This window comes from Macaca fascicularis, chromosome 12, assembly GCF_037993035.2.
Source record: "Macaca fascicularis isolate 582-1 chromosome 12, T2T-MFA8v1.1".
Classification (NCBI taxonomy): domain Eukaryota; kingdom Metazoa; phylum Chordata; class Mammalia; order Primates; family Cercopithecidae; genus Macaca; species Macaca fascicularis.
This window is the reverse complement of record NC_088386.1, coordinates 3,908,634-3,928,496: the sequence shown is the minus strand read 5'-3', so window position 1 is coordinate 3,928,496 and position 19,863 is coordinate 3,908,634. Positions and strand designations below refer to the sequence as shown.

Sequence of the window (19,863 nt, the reverse complement as noted above, 5' to 3'; positions counted from 1 at the left end):
GAGCCCTGCTTGGTAAACTTCCCCCACAGGGTGTGCAGGCGCCGCTGGTCATCCCGGCCGAGGGGCAGAAGAGCCAAGGCGCTCTCCCCGCCAAGAAGCGCAAATCCATCTACGACACCGTCACTGACACGGAGATGGTGGAGAAGGTGTTCGGCTTCCTCCCTGCCATGATTGGGGGCCAGGAGGGCCAGGCCCCGCCGCGCTTTGAGGTAACACAAGCCTGGTGTCCACAATCCGCCCCAGGAAACCTGCCCTGTCCGTGAACTCAGCCCATCTCTCGGTTCCCTGAGAAGCCAGAGCGGTGGCCAAGTGTGTGGTGCAGGCCTGCGGGTCCTGCACGGACAAGGGGAGCGTGCGTGGGTTCTGTGGTCAAAGTCTTTGAGTCAGGCAGGCTGCCCACCTGCAAGACTTCCTACAGCCTTCTCTACCAATGCTACTGGGCTCTCCATCACACGGCATTCCCCGTGTATATCTGACCCCACCCGGGCACCCCCAGAGCACCTTTGAGGCCGCTGCTCTGCAGTGTGGCTGGGGAAGCTGCGGTGAGGATGGTGCATGCGGTAGAGGACAGTGTCCGAGCATGGGGCCAAGAGGGGAGAGGGCAGGAGGAGCCCTGCCCCTGCCCAGCAGGGTGTGGAGAGAGCCCTGTGCTGGCACACAGCAGCCCGCCTGAGCCCACTGAATGTGGGGATGGGTGGTCTCCAGCACCTGAGGGAGCAGGGTAATGCCACAGCCCCCGTGCTGCCCGGCCTGCTGGACAGCCAGCTGATAGGTTGGTTGGTATCTGAAAGCCCTGCTGACCCGTGTTCTCCCTCACTGGCCCCAGGATCTGGAATCAAAGACCCAGAAGCTGCCTGAGGTTGACCTGGACACAGTCCCCATGGTGGAGGAGCCTGAGGAGGATGTGGATGGCCTGGCCGAGTACACCTTCCCCAAGTTCGCCGTGACTTACTTCCAGAAATCAGCCAGCCACACGCACATCCGGCGGCCCCTCCGATACCCGCTGCTTTACCACGAAGATGACGCTGACTGCTTGGTACCAGGGTTCACTGGCTTCTAGTGGCTCAGGCCAGCCCCGAGCCTGGGGTCTGAGCTATGGCTCAGGGGAAGAAGGAAGGGGCTGGAGTCACCGATGGGTTCCCACTGGGCCTTCTGTCTTATTTCCCCAGGCTGCCCTGGCCGTGTGGAACGTCATCCTGAGGTTCATGGGCGACCTCCCAGAGCCAGTGCTGTATGCCAGGAGCAACCAGCAGGGCAGCTCTGTGATGCGGCAGATCCATGACACGCTGGGCAGGGGGCACGGTGCCCAGGCTCCACAGCACAGATTTGCACAGGCAAGTGGGGGGCAGCAGCGGGCAGAGGAGGGCGACACCTGCCAGGTGCCTACTGGGGCCCAGTCCCTGGGGCAGCTGGACAGGACGGAGAGACAAGATCTGGAGCCCTCTCCTCAGCCTCACCCACTAAACCCAGCCCCCAGGCCATGGCGCAGGTGCTTTCAGTCTTGAGTCATGCTCAGGAGCTCATGAACCCCCTCCCTGGGCTGTTTGAATTATACAGTCATTAATGAAAAGGGTGCCCTGGACTCTGAGTATTGGGTGTGACTTGAGCCAGATTCAGATGCACAGAACAATAATAATAACAGGTGTTATTGACTGACAGCCTGCTATGTGCCAGCTGCGTCTCTTAATTCAATTCCCAGGTGGGCCAACCCTACAAGGTAGGGATGACTATGTTTACTTATAGCTAAAGAAACGAAGAGCTGAAATGACCTGCCCCCAGTTGCAGTGGACATGTGTATGGGACCTGGGCTTTGAATCCATTCTGCTGAATTCAAAAACCGAGCTCCTGACCCATGGTCTACCCTGCCCTCTAATGAAAGTTAATTCACATCCATTTTTGATCAAAATCCTTCCTAAGGTCCATTTCCATGTTGTAATCTTAGTGGAACTAACCAAGAACTGTCCAAAGGAATTACACAGCAGTGACGGCACTCAGTGGCCTGCCAGTGGCAGGAGCCTATGACTGCCCCATGTGCCAGGTGACCAGCTGGGACTTAGCTCCATACCTGTGGGGTCCTGTGTGCAGACTAACTGCATGGGAATCTAAAGGAGCCTGCAGCCCCATCACATGGCCAACTTTGTCTGGAATTACAGAGAAGCTGCCCAGGCCCAAGCCCTGACTCCTTGATCTCTGGAGGTATGGGCTCTGCCAGAGTGTGTCAGATATCTATAGCTGTGTAACAAATTACCCCTCCAAACCTCACTGCTTAAAATAGCACACGTTCATGATCTCACACAGTTTCTGAGGGTCAGGAGCAGCTTAGCTGCATAGTTCCAGCTCAGGGTCCCTCATGAGGTTGCTGTCAAGCCGTCCCCTGGGGATGGTGTCATCTGAAAGCTTGACAGCTGGAGAAGCTGCTCCCAAGAGGGCTCACTCGCATGGCTGTTGGTGGGAGGCCTCAGTTCCTTGTCACGTGGGCCTTTTCACAAAGCTGCCTGGGCATCCTCACAACGTGGCTTCCCCCAACGTGAGCGACCCAAGAAGGAAGGCAAGAAGGAAGGTGCAAATGTCCAGTCTTGGAAGTCACATACCTGTGGCTGTGGGAGGGGCCCACACAGGGTAGGAATTTCAGGATGCAGGGATCACGGGGGCCACCTCAGAGGCTGGCAGCCACTCAGAGTAAAGACTCTGGGAGGCAGTCCAGCCAACCAGCACCTCTGGAGGATGGACATGGGGGAAAGCAGGACTGGCTTCCCAGAGGTCAGATCTCAGGTTTTCCGTCCTGCACCTGTTAAGTACCCATGGTGTGCCCCAAGGACAGAGCAGTGAGCCCAGCAAGCCTTGCTGTCCTCACAGACTTGGCCAGTTCATGTGTTTCATGGCCAGCCCCTGCATGGTAAACCAGCTTTGACGCACCCAGGAGCTAGTGCCTGGCCCTGGACCAGGCTGACCCCCAGGCAAGCTCAGTCCCACACGGAGCTCCAAGTTTGGCAGCAAATTCTTCTCATGACACCATCATGAGAAGGGGCGGCCTCTGCCTAAGGAGAGCAACAGATCGTAGTGGCTGACAGCTAGTCCCTCCCTCCCACCCGGCCTCTCAACCCTGGCTCTTCGGATCCCGGGCAGAGCACCTTGCAGTGGCAGGACATCCTGCTTCATCTGCCATCTTTACTGAGAATGACCATGGCCTGGGGCTCTCCTAAGCACCTGAGCACAGACCCAGTCCCACCTCCCAGGGGTTTACTGGGGAGAGGCACAAGCTTTGGGATCAGAACAGCCCTGAGCCTCTCCCTGGGGACTGGTAACCCACTGAGCAGCTTTTATCCAGTCTCTTGCCTTCCCTGAGCCTCTGATTCCACACCTGGAAGTGAGGATGGGACATGCACCTGTGTGTGTGGCAAAGCTCCACCGAGCTGAGGGACTGCATGGTGCTTTATAAATCGGGCCAAGAAATGGCTGGGTGAGAGGGACATGTGCTCCACCCCAGGGGGCTGTGGGGTCAGCATCACTGAGGTGAGCCCAGGCTCACCTTCCTGAGGGAACTGTCTCTCTCCACAGAGATCTGGCCGCAAGGACAAAGGAACCAAGGATATCTCCTCCATGAAGCTGAAGCGGTCCTCCCAGATCACGGGCCAGGTGAGCCCAGGGCACAGAATCTCTGCTCCCAGCTCTGCTGCTGGCCTGCTGCAGGGTTCCAGTCTATTGCTTCCCTCCCTGTGCACCAGTTTCCTACTTGGCAGATGGGGAGAATTATAGCTGTCCTGATGGCTGCCTTTGGGTTTCAAGGTGGCCAGCCAGCTGAACATTGGAGAGGAGACATTGGAGCCTGATGGCCTTGGTGCAGACCGGCCCATGTCCAACCTGGAGAAGGTGCACTTCATTGTGGGCTACGCCATCCTGCGGCCCAGCCTCAGGTCAGTGCCCACTCCCATCCCAGCCCCATTCAGAGCATCAGATCCCCTTGCTGGCTCTCAGCCCATGGCCACAGCCTCCCCCACCACCCCATGACACCTTCCTGTCCTGCAGCCTGCAGGCTGGGTCTCAGGACAGCAGATGTCATGGCCACCGAGGGTTCTCTATGTGCTCTGCCTTTTAAAAAGCCATGAGTAAAACCCGGTTTTAGGAAAAGAGTCATCATGGACCAGCGATTCCTTTTAGAGCAGGCTGTAGTGTAGGGCCCTGTAAATGAATGGCTTCCTCATTTGTATTATATATTTTGTGCTTTATATACAATTTGCTTTATAGGAATGGGTTTCTATACCAATTAGAAGAAACATGTATAGTCAGCCTGCAAACACTGCAGTTCCCCACCGTGTTGGCTGAATGCGTAGAAGCAGAATTCAAAGATACAGAGGCTGATTGTTCACTGCTTTAAGGGACAGACTACTGCGTTTTAGGGGTTCACTTACTTTAGGTTAATACTTTAAACGAAATTTCGGAAACTGTTGGTCATTATTTCTTCACATTTTTTCTACCTCATTCTGTCTCTCTTCTCTCTCCTTTCCTTCCAAATCTACTTAAGCCTCTGTAAGATTATTTTATATTGTTCTTCAGGTACCTAGGGGTCCACTTTTCTTTTTTCTCTGTGTTCTTTAGATTGAATAGTTTCTATTGATCTGTCTTCAAATTTACTGATCTTTTGTCTTCCCCAGTCTGCTGTCATATCAATCCAACAAATTTTTTATTTCAGATATTGTATTTTTCAGTTCTAGAATTTGTACTTGGGTCTTTTTTATATTTCTGTGCCAAGATTTCCTATTTATTCATTCACTATGAGCATTGTTTCCTTTATATCCTTAAGCAGAGTTACAGTAGTTTTTAAATCTTTTCTGCAAATCCAATACTTGGGTCATCTCAAGGTCAGTCTCTATTAACTGTCTTTTCTGTTGAGAATGGTGGTGTGTGTGTTTCCTCATATATGTGGTACTTGACTGTTTTTTCCTCATAAGTCTAGTACTTTTGGATTGTATCCTGGACATTGAGAATGATATGTTAGAGACTCTGGATTCTGTTATACTCTTTCAAAGAGCATTGACTTTTTATTTTAGGAGGCAACTACCTTGGCTGGACTCAAACTCTGTCTCCACCAAGATGAGCAGAAGCTAGAATCCCTGTTTAGTTATTTTAGCCTTGGCTAGAGTACCTGGAGTCTGCCCTACCATGCATGTCAGGGGCCAACCAGAGATTTGGGAAGATTTTATGTGCAAAGTTTAGGACTCCTCTGATTCTCTTTATTCCAAGATTTCCTTTCTCACTTTCAAGCTGCTATGGGTACCCCAAACTCTCTCCTCTGGTTCTTCAAGCCAGTAAGACTACAGGGCTCCTACTCAAGTTTTAGCTGCCTGCATGACACTAGCTGGCCAAGTCTTTTGACTTAGCTGGTTCTATTTCTCTCATGGTTAATCCTTACTGGCCACCACACCCTCCAATATGGCAGACACATAAAAGTTGTGTTTGAATGATGTGTACTTTGGGTTCTTCAGACACTCCCTATGGGCACTCCCATACAGTGCTGGTGTCCAGCAGTGCTACTGTCCAACACTGATCCCTTGAGACTTCCTACTGACTCTAGGCTGAAGTGGAACATCCCACAGCCTCTTCCCGCTGGGGTCTTCTAGAAAATGGGCTGCCTGCTTGTGCGGGATCCCATCTAGATGCCTGAAGCTCAGCTCCTTCCACGACATCTTTTGGTCAGCAGGAAGCTCATGCCTGCCCAACCATACAGTACATGTGTAGCTCCTGTCTCCTGTCCTCTCTCCTCCTGGCCCATCAGGATGGGCTCAGAATTCTCCAGGAGCAAGCAGGCACTAATCTCTTTGTTCATGGAGGTCCCTAACTCCAGGGTACAAAAGTCAAGCACTGGCAAGAACTCAGTCAACAGGCTCTATTCTAGTACCCTGGGAGGTGGCAAATGGGCTTCTGGAGCTCAGCAGGCATCAGATGGGGAGTGACATGGGTCTCTTCTCTGGCAGCCCCCATCGCTCTTGGCAGTTCTCCTGGGGTCCCCCTCACCACCCTCATCACTTACAGGGAGTAGAAATGGGCCACAGATCTCTCTACCCCCATGAAGTCCCTTCCAGGATCACATTCCAAATTTCTTATCTTCCCTTATGCAGGCTGGAGGTGGCTTGGTGGCTGCACTAGTTCTGCCACCTTTTAGTCAATCCCACAAGAATGTGTCTCCTTAGAATGTTGGATGTGAGCATCCATTTGTCCTTGGCTGCGGGGGCTTGGTGAAATTCCCAAAGCAGATGCCCCGTTCCACATCTGTCACACATTCCATACACACTCGCTCGTTACCCACTCTGGGTCAGGCCCTAGCCTGAGGGCTGGGGACAGAGATGAAGACTTGGGTCTGTCCTGGAGGAGCTCACCCTTTAGTTGGGGGGCACGAGAGGACCAGGAAATTCACAACACCCGTATGGGCTAAGATGGAGGGTCTGTTCAGGGCTCCATAGGGGCACCAAGGAGGAGTGACCTTAGTGCCTACCTGGGCCAGGGAGGAGGAGGGGTGTTTGCCAGAGGAAAAGGGTAACAGGTCACCTGTGACAGACTGCCGTGGTTACTGAGACTGTCACGACTACAGTTACTACTGTCACTGCTCGAGACCATTATTATGAGATGGAAGGGGGACAAACGTAGGAATGAAAACTTAAGACAAAAGAAGCTATATTAAAGGAAGGGGCCAGGGGAAGAAGGAAAGGACTCCCTGCTCCTAGGGAACAAAGACAGCTCCCGCCCTGAGCTGCTTCCGCCCTTAGTATTTATTGGGTAGAATGAGCAGGGAGGAGGAGGTAACCATTGGTCAGCTGCTTAACTGATCACAGGTTCATGTTATTACTAACAGGCTTCAGATGTGCCCTGTAGATAATCAGAACACTTGTGCCTGGGTCATGACTGCCCTTGGCATTCCTTCTAGGCAGCAGACACAGTTTGTCAGTTGCCAACATTCTGCTTTTATGAGAACAGTTTGCTGTTTGTTCATACAGCCTCCAGTGGTATACTGAGTTGATCACCACCCTCTTTCAGCCTGCAACCTCTCTCCCTTTTTGTTTTTGAATTGAGAAAGGCAATTGCAGGCTGTGCAGCCCTTAATTGCCGGTCGGTGGTGTGTTCCGTCTTCGCATTCAGCTGGTGCTGGGGGAACCAGGCCCACGGTTGGGATCCATGGGTCCCTCCAGTCTCCCATTGCATGGTCGCACACACCTGAGGGCACCCACATGGTTTGTTCAGTTCCTGTGAAAACACAAGCATACCCTCGTTCCTGTTAGTGAACCTACTGAAACAGAAGCAAAGGCTTTTGTGGCTGCAGCCGGGACGCGTGCCGTTGGGGAAGCATCCGCTTCACAAGCTGCAACTCAGCTTCTGCCCCTTTGGTTAATTTCCGCGAGGTAAAACTCCATTGATAGCAAGAGCCAGGCTCTTTCTGATTAACGGAAGACACAGAGAAAACAAATCAAGAGTTTATCCTTCTCGTGCAATAACTCAGTTAAAAAAAAAAAATTCTCAAGATCTATTACCATGAGAGACCGTATCCATAAGCCCACAAAACTTACTTTCTTCAATTCACACTACACAAGTGGATCTACTAGATGCTGTGGGTTGTGATAGATACATCTCTCTCCTAGTTGTACTTCCAAATCCCTGACCTCCTCACTTCTTACGTCGAGAAGGGTACAATTTACAGGGAACAAGCAACAGTTAAGTAAATATTCTCCCAGTTCAAAAACCCAAAGGCCTTGTGACATCACCACCACCTGAATTTCTCCTTCACAATCCCAATCAACAACTCCTGGGGTTACAATAATGCTCTGTAAGTTAATACAGCTTTTACCTCACATTAATCCCACGTATCCTGTTGGCAAAGGTCCCCAAATACCAGTGGGAATCTTAGTGAGTTAGTCTCCTCCAGTTAACGAAACACACTCTGCCTGGGAGATCCAATCCTGCGTTTCCAGGCATTTCTGGGAATCAGTGTACCTCTGGAGACCCACCCCTGAAACGGAGCTGTGGCCTGGACGGGGAATGCCCTCATTGTTTGAGGTGCCCGGGTCCAGGCGCCCTTCTTATTTCCAGGTGAGAAATGAGTGCCATTTTGATGAAATTGTGAGTAGCGTTGATGAGCCCAGTGATTTCCTTTATTGTAATGAGGGCAGTCTTGGCGTTTTTTCTGTTGAGAGAGGAACTGTGTTACAGGATTTGCCCAGAGGTCTGGCAGTGTTCTTTTTTGAAATGTCCAATTTTCCTACACTTACAACATTTTCCCACTTCAGGGCTTAACCCTTTGGCTTCTTTTAGATCTGTCAGCTACCAAATTAGCCGTTGCCTGAGTCGACATTTGCAGAGCAGTGAAGCTCAGTTCCCACATCTTGACAAGCTCTGAGAAAACCTCCCAAGTCCTCTGCACATCTCACAGGTGCCAGCGCACGTTTACAAGCCACGAAAGACAAAGCTAAAGTTAGCCTTTCTGTAGCCACAAAAGAAGGTGGTACAAGCCAATTTTCATCCTTCCTCTCCTGTTCACCACTTTCGACAGGTGCTGTAGGTGGGGCAAAAAATTCTCTCAAACCCTGAAATAATGACAAAAAGATGGTACGTACCAAACTCCAAACAAAAAAGAGAAAAGAACCAAATTCTTCCCCATGTTACCCTGATTCAAAAACTGCCCGTTCTTTGTGCCATTAGGACACTGACCAGTACCTTTTCAGAGCACTAACCTTATGCTGCCCGCAGACTTGAAACGGGGCTCTCGTTCGCCTGGCTTTTAGTTTTTTCTGGGCTTTTTTTTTTTTTTTTTTTTTTTTTTTTTTGCTCCAGCAGACCTTCCTCGCTCAAGTCCCTGTAGGACCCTGTCTGTCTGTATCTGTTCCTGTCTGTCCCTGCAAATTTCTGCTAGTCTTTGCTAGTCCGTATCTATCCCTGTCTGTCCCTATAGTCCCTGTTAGTTCCTGCAAGTCCCTGTCTTTCCCTACTTATCTCTATTTGTCTCTATTTATCTCTATTTCTGTTTACCCCTACTTATCTCTGTTTGTCCCTGCAGGTCCCTTCAGGTCTGTTTGTCCCTGTTGTGTCCCTGTCCAGACACCATTTGCCGCAGTTTGCCACTGTTACTACTTGAGATCATCATCACGAGAGTTACTACTGTCACTACTTGAGACCATAATTACGAGACGGAACGAAGGGGGGATGAATGTAGAAATGAAAACTTAAGACAAAAGAAGCAGCATTAAAGGAACAGGCCAGGGGAAGAAGGGCTCCCCACCCTGAGCTTCTTCAGCTCTTAGTATTTATTGGGTAGCATGAGCAGGGAGGAGGAGGTAACAGTTGGTCAGCTGCTTAATTGATCGCAGGTTCATATGATTACTAACAGGCTTCAGATGTGCCCTGTAGCTAATCACAAGAAACACCTGTACCTGGGTCGTAGCCTGCCCTCAGCAATCCTTCTGGGCAGCAGACACAGTTTGTCAGTTGCCAACATTCTGCTTTTATGAGAACAGTTTGCTGTTTACTCACAGAGCCTTCAGCGGTATACTGAGTTGATCGCCACCCTCACTCTTTCGGCCTGCGATAGTCACCCTTGAGACAGCCCATAGGGTCTGGAATTTCTGAGTAATTTGCCATAGTTGGGGCATGGAGCTTCGATTCTATCCTAAGGGAAGTGGGGAAAGGTTTAAGCAAGAGAGGATCTTGATCATATTTGACTTCCAGAAAGACCTCCCTGGCAATGTGGCAGGATGGAGCCTGGGGCTGGGAGGCCAGGCAGGGCTGCTACAGAGATCCGGAGAGAGCTGATGAGGAATTGCCCAAGGAACAGGAGCCAAGAGGGAGGGGACAGAGGAAACATGCAGGAGACAGATGGCAGCATGTGGGGGCCGGTTGGGTGGTGGGGCCCGGTTGGATGGTGGGGCCCCGTTGGAGGTGGGGGCCGGTTGGGTGGTGGGGGCCGGTTGGATTTTGGGGGCCAGTTGGGTGGTGGGGGCCGGTTGGATGGTGGGGGCCGGTTGGAGGTGGGGGCCGGTTGGGTGGTGGGGGCCAGTTGGATGGTGGGGGCTGGTTGCGTTTTGGGGGCCGGTTGGATGGTGGGGGCCGGTTAGGTGATGGGGGCCGGTTGGATTGTGAGAGCTGGTTGGATGGTGGGGGCTAGGTGGTGGGGGCCGGTTGGATGATGGGGGCCAGTTGGGTTTTGGGGGCTGGTTGGATTGTGGGAGCTGGATGGATGGTGGGGGCTGGTTGGATTGGGGGAATGGAGGGATGAAAGGGCTCCAGGATGACCCCCAGATTTCCAGTTTGAGTGAATGGCTGATGGTGATGCCTGTAGCGTGCAGAAAGAGGAGGGATGCAGGAACTCAGAGAGGCAGCCATGCACATTGCTTCCCAACTCTGTTCGGTGATGTCGTGTCGCGGCTGACATTGGCTTTGGTGGGAACATTTACACCACAGAAATAAGCCAATGCTTTCCTTCCTGGGGAGCTGGTTGATGAACGTTTACCAGCACACCACGGAGTAGTGGGGGAAAGATGCTGGCCTCTGGAGATGCGGGATTTGAGGCGCTAATGGGCCACTTTTATAGCATGATAGAGGCTTGAGTCCATGGGGAAGGACGCAGGAGAGAACCGCCCCCAACACACCCCCCTCCAGGAGTGGGGAAGCTCCATAGACTGTGGCAGTGGGAAGGGTCAGGAGATGGGGTTGAGTGGTTCCCATGAAGTCCTCACTTTTCTCTCTGCTGTGGAGGGGAGGGGCTGCATTCAGGGAGGGAGGTGGGGTCTCAAGGCAGAGGGAGAAATGAACGTCATCATTGTGAGGCTAGATCTCACCATGAGGCTGGGGATCCCACACATCTGGGAGCAGATGGGCTGTGCAGAGGGTGCAGCTGCTGAGGACAGGGCTGTGGCTGGAGAACCCGCTCCTTCCTGAAGCCCAGCCCCACCCTAAAGGACCGAGAGCACAGGCCACGGGAGAGGAATCGAGTAGGGATGCAGAGCCTGGTGGCCCTGTCCTGAGAGAAGAGGAGGCTGGGCAGGGCCCCAGTGCTGGAGAGGTGCCCTGCTTATGGGACCCCCCAGAGGTGCAGAAGAGCTGTGTGCCCAGGTACCCCTGTCTCCTCTCCTTCTCCAGCCCCCAGCCTACTCTCCCAATGGTCTGTGTCTTTCAGGGATGAGATTTACTGCCAAATCTGCAAGCAGCTCTCAGAGAACTTCAAAACAAGCAGTGTGGCGCGGGGCTGGATCCTGCTCAGCCTCTGCCTCGGCTGCTTCCCACCCTCAGAGAGGTTCATGAAGGTGAGAGGGTCCGGGAGGGCGGGCAGGGGGCAGGTTACGGTGGGAGCATAGGTAGCCCCTGGCCCTGGAGCAGGTCCACAAATCCCAGTCCGTGGCCCGTTTCTCCTGCTCCTGCAGGACAGATGGGCAGCCGTGCCTGTGTTTCTACAGGCCTCAGTTTCCCCATCTGGAAAAGAGGACCCTGCTCCTGGCTTCTTCCAGCCCCTATGCAGGGTCTGCAGGGTCATTTCACTTTGGCTCAGGTGCCAGGATGGCACTTCAAGACTAAAATGAGAAGGTAGATGACACGGGCCTTGAAAAGACAGGTGTCCAGGAGTGGGCCCTGCCTGGAGATGGGCCTCGGCGCCTCTTTCTAGTTCTTAGGACTGAAAATGGAGGTGGGCTGGCCGAGTGTTAGTAGCCCCAAGCTTCACTGATTTGATATACCTTTAAATTCTGATTATAAAATTAAAATGTGAAAATCCAGAACATCTAAAGCCAAAAGATCCATCCCCACACCCAGAGGTAACTTCCTATTAATATTTTCTTCTGGTCTTTCCTGGTGTTACAGGGTTCTTATGATCAAACAGAAAACACTTTCTCACATGTCCCCTTGGGGGACAGCAGGAGCCACGGTGACTGAGGCCATCTGTACATGGCACTCAGGCTGCTCCTGACACCAGTAAACCCTTCCAGGCTGTCCCTCCCCACCCCAAGGCAGAAGAAACAACATCTTTCTGTGACACAAAAAGAGCTTCAGTGCATTTTCTTGAACATGTCTGGGACATGGACTCTTTTGCCTTTTTTTTTTTTTTTTTTTTTGAGACAGAATCTCACTGTGTCACCCAGGTTGGAGTGCAGTGGAGCGATCTCGGCTCACTGCATCCTCTGCCTCCCGGGTTCAAGCAATTCTCCTGCCTCAGCCTCTAGAGTAGCTGGGACTACAGGTGCACATCACTGCACCAGGCTAATTTTTGTATTTTTAGTAGAGACAGGGTTTCACCATGTTGGCCAGGCTGGCCTCAAACTCCTGACCTCAGGTGATCCTCCCCACTTGGCCTCCCAAAGTGCTGGGATTATAGGCGTGAGCCACTGTGCCTGGCCCTGCACTTTTCATTTACTGTCTTCATTATGTTTTCTCATGGTATCTGCCTCCCAGATGCCAGCTTGAGGCCTCTCTGTTCCAGAAGGCACTGGAGTTGTGAGTGGGCACTTAGAGTTCATCTTCCAGTCATTCGTCTCCATAGATGCCACCATGATCAAAAACCACACATCCACCTTTAGGATAGGCCTGCATTGTTGCAACAAAGAGTGTGCACACGTCAAGACTATGCGCCGTTTGAAACGTGTTGCCGCTGTTCCTCAGAAACACACTGATCCATGTTCCTTCTCACACGTGTGAGGGTGCCCCTCACTGTGCCTTACACATTGAGTGTTAGAATTAAGTCCACCTGGGCAGTGAGTAGAAACTGGCGTCCTTTCTGAGTGTCTTCCTCCCTTCTCCCCTCCTCACCTACCAGTATCTACTGAACTTCATCGGCCAAGGGCCGGCGACCTATGGCCCCTTCTGTGCCGAGCGCCTGAGACGCACCTATGCCAATGGGGTGCGTGCAGAGCCCCCCACCTGGCTGGAACTGCAGGTAGGGGCCGGCAGGGGTGGGAGCTGGCAGGGTGGGGTGGTGCAGGCCCCCAGGGACCCCCCACATAGCTCATGGGGTGCCTTCTTCTAGGACAGAACTTTGTCCTCCGAGCCCCGCCATCTCCTCTGCAGTACCTCCCATGCTAGTGGTCCCTGTGAGTGCCCCTGGGGCTCAGCCTCCCCAGGCGTGGCCCCCATCTCCGAATCCATATTCCTTTAGGGCCCCACTAGCTAAGGGGAAGATCACCGGACCCATTCATTAGCATTACAGTGCACCAGCTGCTTCCAGCTCTCCCCTCCAAGGGCATTTCACTTGGTGACAAGGGCCGTGGTCACACCATGGTTGGCATCCTTGGTGGCACTGCTGTTGGGCACATGTGCCACCTCAACCTGCTTTGGCAACTGTGTCATCTGTGAGTTCTCGCTGTTTTCTCAGGAAGGGTCATTCAGAACAGCCAGCCAGGGTGGCGAGGGCACCCCTGCACCCGGCTCTACACAAAGCTCTGGCCCCAGCCTAACCCTGGCAGGTGCTTGCCCTGTGGCCTGAGGTGCCCTAGACCAGGAGCTGCGGGTCACTTCCGCTGTACCTTCTTTCTGTTTTCACCCTGCCCCCGAGCCCACAGGGGCTCCCTCCCTTGAGCCCTGGAATTGTAGGTGAACTTGCAGTAGCTGTGCATTGTAGGAGCCCTGGAATTGTAGGTGAACTTGCAGCAGCTGACACAAGGAGACAATACATAAAGGCCCCAAAATGTTCCCGCGTCTTGGACTCGGATTCCCAAGAGCTCCGGGTCTTGGAGGTGAAGTCACTCAACCACACCAAACTCAGGATTCTCATAAAAGCAGCCACTATGGCCCGAGGCTGCCCCCGCTGGAGGTCCAGGAGGACCTGGACGCCTGTGGCTAACATTGCTCTTGCCTGGTGGCTGTGCTCCCAGCAGCAAACATCTGTTGGCCTGAATTTTGTTTTCTATGCCGAGCCCGTGGCCTGGGGCTTCAGAGGGCCCACCCCCGGGAACCCACAGGATGGCAAGCAGGGCCCATGGACTGGGGAGAGGAGGGAGGTGGTGGATGGGGGGCCGGCCTCTTGTCCATAGGTTCCGAGAGGCCGGGGAACTGAATCTCATCTGTCCCCAGGCTGTCAAGTCCAAGAAGCACATCCCCATCCAAGTCATCTTGGCCACTGGAGAGAGCTTGACCGTCTCTGTGGACTCAGCCTCCACATCTCGGGAAGTGTGCATGCACATCGCTCACAAGCAGGGCCTCAGCGACCACCTGGGCTTCTCCCTCCAGGTCGCCGTGTACGACAAGGTACTGGCCAGGCACCCTGCCCGTCACCCGCCTCCCTCATACACCCAGGGAGGGCACCCCGAGACTCAACCCCTTTCACCTATCCAGCCCGGCCACCGCCTACCCTCCCAGCCGCCAGGCACAGGCAGGTGCACACATACACACACACACACACACAGCAAGCAGCCTGTCCTCCCGCGCTCACATGGTCACCTCGCAGCTGCACCTCAGCCCCAGCAGTGCCGCGTGCACAACTGGTCCCCACGCAGCTGCCACGCACAGACATCAGGCACTCACACCAGTCTCCTGCTCCAAACTCCCTCATGCCCAGGAGCTGTGGACATCCTTGCAGCAAACATGGAGGGTCACACCAGCACAGACCCTCACCGCCCACACAGGCACCCCCAATTCCACACCCTCAGACTGGACACACACCAGTCTGCCAACCAAGGCACCCAAGGCCGAGTCATATCGGCCAGACTCATGTCTGCCTTCTTAGGGAAGGGGCTGCAGGGAGAGTAATGGGGAGTGGCAGACAGGCCATTGCTGTGTGGAGAAGCCCTTCAGTTGTCTACATGGGCTCAGCAGTGTCCACTCAGCCCGTGCTGGGCTCCAAGGGCCCCAGGCCCTGTCCTCCACCTGCACATGCTGACAGCGGGCATCCCCGTGGGGTGGGCATCCCCACGGGGTGGAAATCCCCACGGGGTGGAACATGCAACAGCTGCTAACCCCCGCTCCCCGACTCTGGCCTCAGTTCTGGTCCCTGGGCAGCGGGCGTGACCACGTCATGGATGCCATCGCCCAGTGTGAGCAGCTGGCCCAGGAGAGGAGTGAGAGCCAGCGCCAGTCACCCTGGCGCATCTACTTCCGGAAGGAATTCTTCGCCCCCTGGCACGACTCCCGGGAGGACCCTGTTAGCACTGAGCTCATTTACCGCCAAGTCCTGCACGGAGTCTGGTCTGGCGAATACAGCTTCGAGAAGGTGAGGGGCTGAGAGCCAGGGTCACCCTGGGCTTTGCCATCAGGAAACACCCCACAGAGGAGGCACCCAACTGGCTTCTGAGGCCAGGTAGAAGGCGGAGGGGCAGGAGGCCAAGGGCAGAAGAACGGGGGCCAGGAAAGGGGGTCACAAGGGTGCAGGTCCCTTCCAGGCCCAGCCAGTGTTTCCTCCTCCCTTAGGCCACAGGTTTGTCTAAGCCTCCGGGGTCCATGGTTCCGGCAGCAGGTCCCAGAGGACCCAGGCCTGCCTGGCCTCACCGCTCCTGCTCTGTTTATGGGGCAGTGAGACCTGGTGGTCAAGAACGTGGCCTTGGAGCCCTAATGCCTGAGGCCCACCTCCCCCTCTTCTTGGCATTGTGACCTTGGAGAGTCCTGTCACTGCTGAGCCTCGGGCCCTCATCGGACTGGGGGGCTCGGGAGGGGCTGTCACCTGGACTGTGCAGAGAGTACCGGGAGCTCTGTTGTAGAGTGATTGTGAGAAAGAAGAGTGATTGTGCCCCTGAAGTTCTGGGGGCAGCAGACAACCTCCTTGTGCCGAGTCAGGAGGATGCTGTTCGGGGACCCACGGGAGGCGGCCACAGCAGCGCAGGAAGCCCACGTGGAAGAGGCGTGGGCAGGGAGTGGCGGGACACCAGGGAGTGGCGGGACACCAGGGAGTGACGGGACACCAGGGAGTGACGGGACACCAGGCTCCACGAGGCTTTGGGCTTCCAGCGGGAAGGGGCTTCTTGGGTCCCGTCCAGCTGAGCCCCGGCAGAAACTCCACGGGGGTGGCCGCTGGTCTCTCTTGACAAGCGAGGACTGGAGCTCCGATGGGGAAGGACCTTGCCCCTCAGAGCAACCCTGCCGGGGTTCATCCCAGAATTGAACAGCAGCCGCTGTCCTCAGGCAGAGGGCCTGTGGGGCTCGGGCCGAGGCCTCTGGGATTCCCGGCCTGCGTGGTGACCCAGTCAGGGCACACAGGGAGGGGGAAGGTCCTGCCTGAGCTGCAGGTTAGCTCCCCTGTGCTGGGGCAGGAGCTCTGCCACGGGTCGGGGGCATCCTGGGGAAGGGTGAGCCCTTCCTTCTCTCACTCGTCCCCGTGGGTGCCCGGGGCTGTGCAGGAGGAAGAGCTGGTGGAGCTGCTGGCCCGGCACTGCTACGTACAGCTCGGCGCCTCAGCGGAGAGCAAGGCTGTCCAGGAGCTGCTGCCCAGCTGCATCCCCCACAGGCTGTACAGGACCAAGCCCCCAGAGAGGTGGGCGAGCCTCGTCACTGCCGCCTGCGCCAAGGTCAGCTTACATGCCGCTCAGGCACCCAGCCGAGGGCTCTCCTTCAGGCGGTGGGGGGCTCGTGGTAGTACAGAGGGGATGGATTCCCTCCGCACAATCCCCACCCCCGGGGAACAACAAGCTTCAGCTTGACAGTTATGTAGAGCCTTGTCCCTTCAGGTTTAAGCAGTCCACTCAGTTCAGCTGTCTGTCACAGGCCCATGCCACCTTCTTCCTTCCAAGCTGGCATCTTGGATGGGTCCCTGTGCTGGTCTGCACTGCAGTGTCTGGCCAGGCCCTGGCCTCTCGGCACAAGAGGGCACCCGCAGGGGCTGACTGCTGACCATACCATGGCCTTGGGGGCCCCTCTGCCTGCCCCTGAGCCTCAGCATCCCCTCGCTGGGTGCTTGGGAACCCCCCGGGCCAGACTGTATGGACATTCTAAACATTTGATACATATTGAATATTTTCAGATCACCCTTCAGATTTGATGCGTTTATTACATTCCCAAAGTCAGTATGTGAATAGTAGCCACTTTTTAAAGAAATAACACTGTATTAAACAAACAGTGAAAAGAAAGTTTGGTTGGATATTATGGTCGCTGATGGACACGGCACAGTGGTGCTGGGGAGAGGAACGGGTGAAGGCAGGGAATCAGGAAAGAGGAAGGAAGGAAACTGGAAGACAAGGAACTAGAGGTGGTCCCCAAGAGAGGCCCCCAGAGACAAAGCAGAGCTCCAGAGAAGAAGAGAGAAGCGCCCGGGACACAGACTCGGAGCAGGATGCCCTCCTGCACGGAGCGAGTCACAGACCCACAAGCATAGGCGGGCAAGAGCGAGCCTGGGCTGGGGCACACAGCGCCTTCCACAGCTAGCGCAGCCCCGCCCTACAGATGCTAATGAGGGGACAGGGAACGGCTTTCCTCCCTCCTCCTAACGGGTCCCCACACCCCTCCCAGGTAGAATAGGGCAGCACGGTGGCTCACGCCTGTAATCCCAGCACTTTGGGAAGCCAAGACAGGTGGATCACCTGAGGTCAGGAGTTTGAGACCAGCCTGGCCAACATGGCAAAACCCTGTCTCTACTGAAACTACAGAAATTAGCCAGGCGCAGTGGCACGCGCCTGTAGTCCCAGCTACTTGGGAGTCTGAGGCGGGAGAATTGCTTGAACTCGGGAGGCGGAGCTTGCAGTGAGCCGAGATCGCACCACTGCACTCCAGCCTGGGTGACAGAGCGAGACTCTGTCTCAAAAAAGAAAAAAAAAAAAAAAAAAAAAAAAATAGGGCTGCGCCAGTCCCTGGGGACGTCCCAGGTCCCTCCCTGCAGGATCCGTCTCCAGGCACTGGCCTCGCTTTAAGTCGAGGCTTCTCAGAAGGATCCACCAACTCTTTTACCCTGAGCACTGGGTGAGGGATTCACTGGGGAGGCAGGTGATGGAAGTGACATCCAGGATCCCCCTCTCAGGCCCCATACGCTGAGAGGCAAGCCACACCACTGGCCGTGCGAGAGCAGGTGGTGGACGCCGCCCGCCTGCAGTGGCCGCTGCTCTTCTCCCGGCTCTTTGAAGTCACCACACTCTCAGGTAATGGCATCTGATGGGGGGCGGGGAGCGGGTACGGGCTGGGCACCCAGGGATCCCATGCAGCCCTCACATTGCCGTCTCTCCTGGCCAGGCCCCCGCCTGCCCAAGACGCAGCTGATCTTGGCTGTTAACTGGAAGGGGCTTTGCTTCCTGGACCAGCGGGAGAAGACGCTGCTGGAGCTCTCTTTCCCAGAGGTCATGGGTCTGGTTGCCAACAGGTGGGGGCCCTGAGGGAAGATCTCCTCACACCCTGAGTCCTTGGATTGATGCATCTGGGGGCTCAGGGAGAGATGGGGAGAGGGGCGGCGTGCGCTCCCGGGTGACAGGCCAGGGTGGTGGGACAAGAATCGACGTATACAATGCCCTCTGTACTTGGGAGTCCTACCCTCCCACACCAGGCTGCACTGCCCACGAAGTACTCCATTGGAGCATCACGGTTGCACTCGCAGCTTCTCTTTGAAACCCAGATCCACCCGGAAAGGGCACAGAAGCGTGCAGCCTCTGGTGTGCACTTATTTAGAAGGCTCCTTTCTTTGTCATGGACGAGAACTGGTAGCCTGGAGGGTACAGATTGTCTGGGACAGCGGCAAGGGACAGTGCCTGGTGTGTCCCGGGGCACGGGGCAGGGCAGGGGGGCCTCTTAGGCTGGGGCTGACCCCCACTCCCAGGGGTCTCCATGGCTCTCGTTGACTGGGAACTTTTTCATGCCTTCTGGGAAGTCCCACCCAAGCCCTGCCAGAGTGCCCCTTGGTTAAAGCACACGACAGAGTGGCACATGCATCTCTGGGCTGTGCCAGGTGTACAGTGGCCACCACTCCCCACTGGCCACCTCTCCCCACTGGCCACCTCTCACTGAGGCTGTCTGTGCTGGGTACTTTCCTGTATGCCACGAAGTCCTGACAGCATCACCTGTTCTGCAGATGAGTAAACTGTGGCACGCCGAGGCTAGGTGGCTTAGAGTTAGCACATGGCAGAGCCGCCGACTCAGCTCAGCTCTGATCTTTGCAGCGTCCCTGTGGTGTCCCTGCACGCCGGCCACCTCATTATCTGCCCAGAGCCGACCCCACACACGGGCTGCACCACTTGCAGCCTCTGAGGGACCCTGTGCCCCGCCGTCCTTCATTTGTCCAGACCCACAGTGGTGTCTGGCCTGGTCCTGGCCCTGGTAGAGCAGCTCTGTGTCCTCATCTGTGACCCAGGACCCCCAGTCCCACCTCCTGAGGCTGTTGAGGGGCTGGATCACGGGGAGGTGGAGGGGGCTCCTGGTCATGCTGCCCTTTGTGTCCAGGGAGGCCCAGGGCAGGCAGAGGCTGCTGCTCTCCACCATGCATGAGGAATACGAGTTTGTGTCGCCCAGCAGCGTGGCCATCGCTGAGTTGGTGGCCCTGTTCCTGGAGGGCCTGAAGGAGAGGTCCGTGTTCGCCATGGCCCTACAGGACAGGAAGGCCACAGGTGCCAGACTGGGTGGGGTGGGGGGAGGGCTGCGCGTGGGGTCTGTAGGGACGCGGCGTGCTCATCTCCACACACGGCAGCCGCAAGGCAAGCAGAGGGAGGGCGGGCCCCAAAGCTCTGTGGGGGCAACTTTAGACCAGGCCCTACCTTCTCTCAGCCACTGCTTCCTCTTCTACAAAATGAGGGGCTAAAGGAGGTGGTCTCCAGCCCCGCAAGGCCAGCCATGCTCAGCGCTGCACGGCTGCAAAAGCACCGAGAGGGGCCAGCCTCCAGCCCAGGGAAGCTTTGAACACCATCCCCACAGTGCACTGCTGCAGAAGCACCCCATTATCCCGTTTTACAGGCACGAGGCCAGAGGCCCAGAGACGGAGGTAGCTCGCCCAGGGTCACACAG

General features: G+C 55.4%; 1 protein-coding gene across 1 annotated transcript in view; it reads left to right on the top strand.

Annotated features, from left to right (window-relative positions):
* The window catches only part of MYO7B (myosin VIIB), a 102,098-nt gene that overhangs the window by 73,390 nt on the left and 8,845 nt on the right, over positions 1–19,863 (top strand). The window contains exons 22-34 of the mRNA XM_045366880.3: positions 30–209; positions 827–1,036; positions 1,170–1,334; positions 3,559–3,636; positions 3,787–3,914; positions 11,156–11,282; positions 12,782–12,901; positions 14,035–14,208; positions 14,942–15,169; positions 16,290–16,457; positions 17,900–18,017; positions 18,109–18,235; positions 19,306–19,469. Of these exons, the coding sequence (XP_045222815.2) occupies positions 30–209; positions 827–1,036; positions 1,170–1,334; positions 3,559–3,636; positions 3,787–3,914; positions 11,156–11,282; positions 12,782–12,901; positions 14,035–14,208; positions 14,942–15,169; positions 16,290–16,457; positions 17,900–18,017; positions 18,109–18,235; positions 19,306–19,469 (1,987 nt within the window). The remainder of the gene's footprint in view (positions 1–29; positions 210–826; positions 1,037–1,169; positions 1,335–3,558; positions 3,637–3,786; positions 3,915–11,155; positions 11,283–12,781; positions 12,902–14,034; positions 14,209–14,941; positions 15,170–16,289; positions 16,458–17,899; positions 18,018–18,108; positions 18,236–19,305; positions 19,470–19,863) is intronic.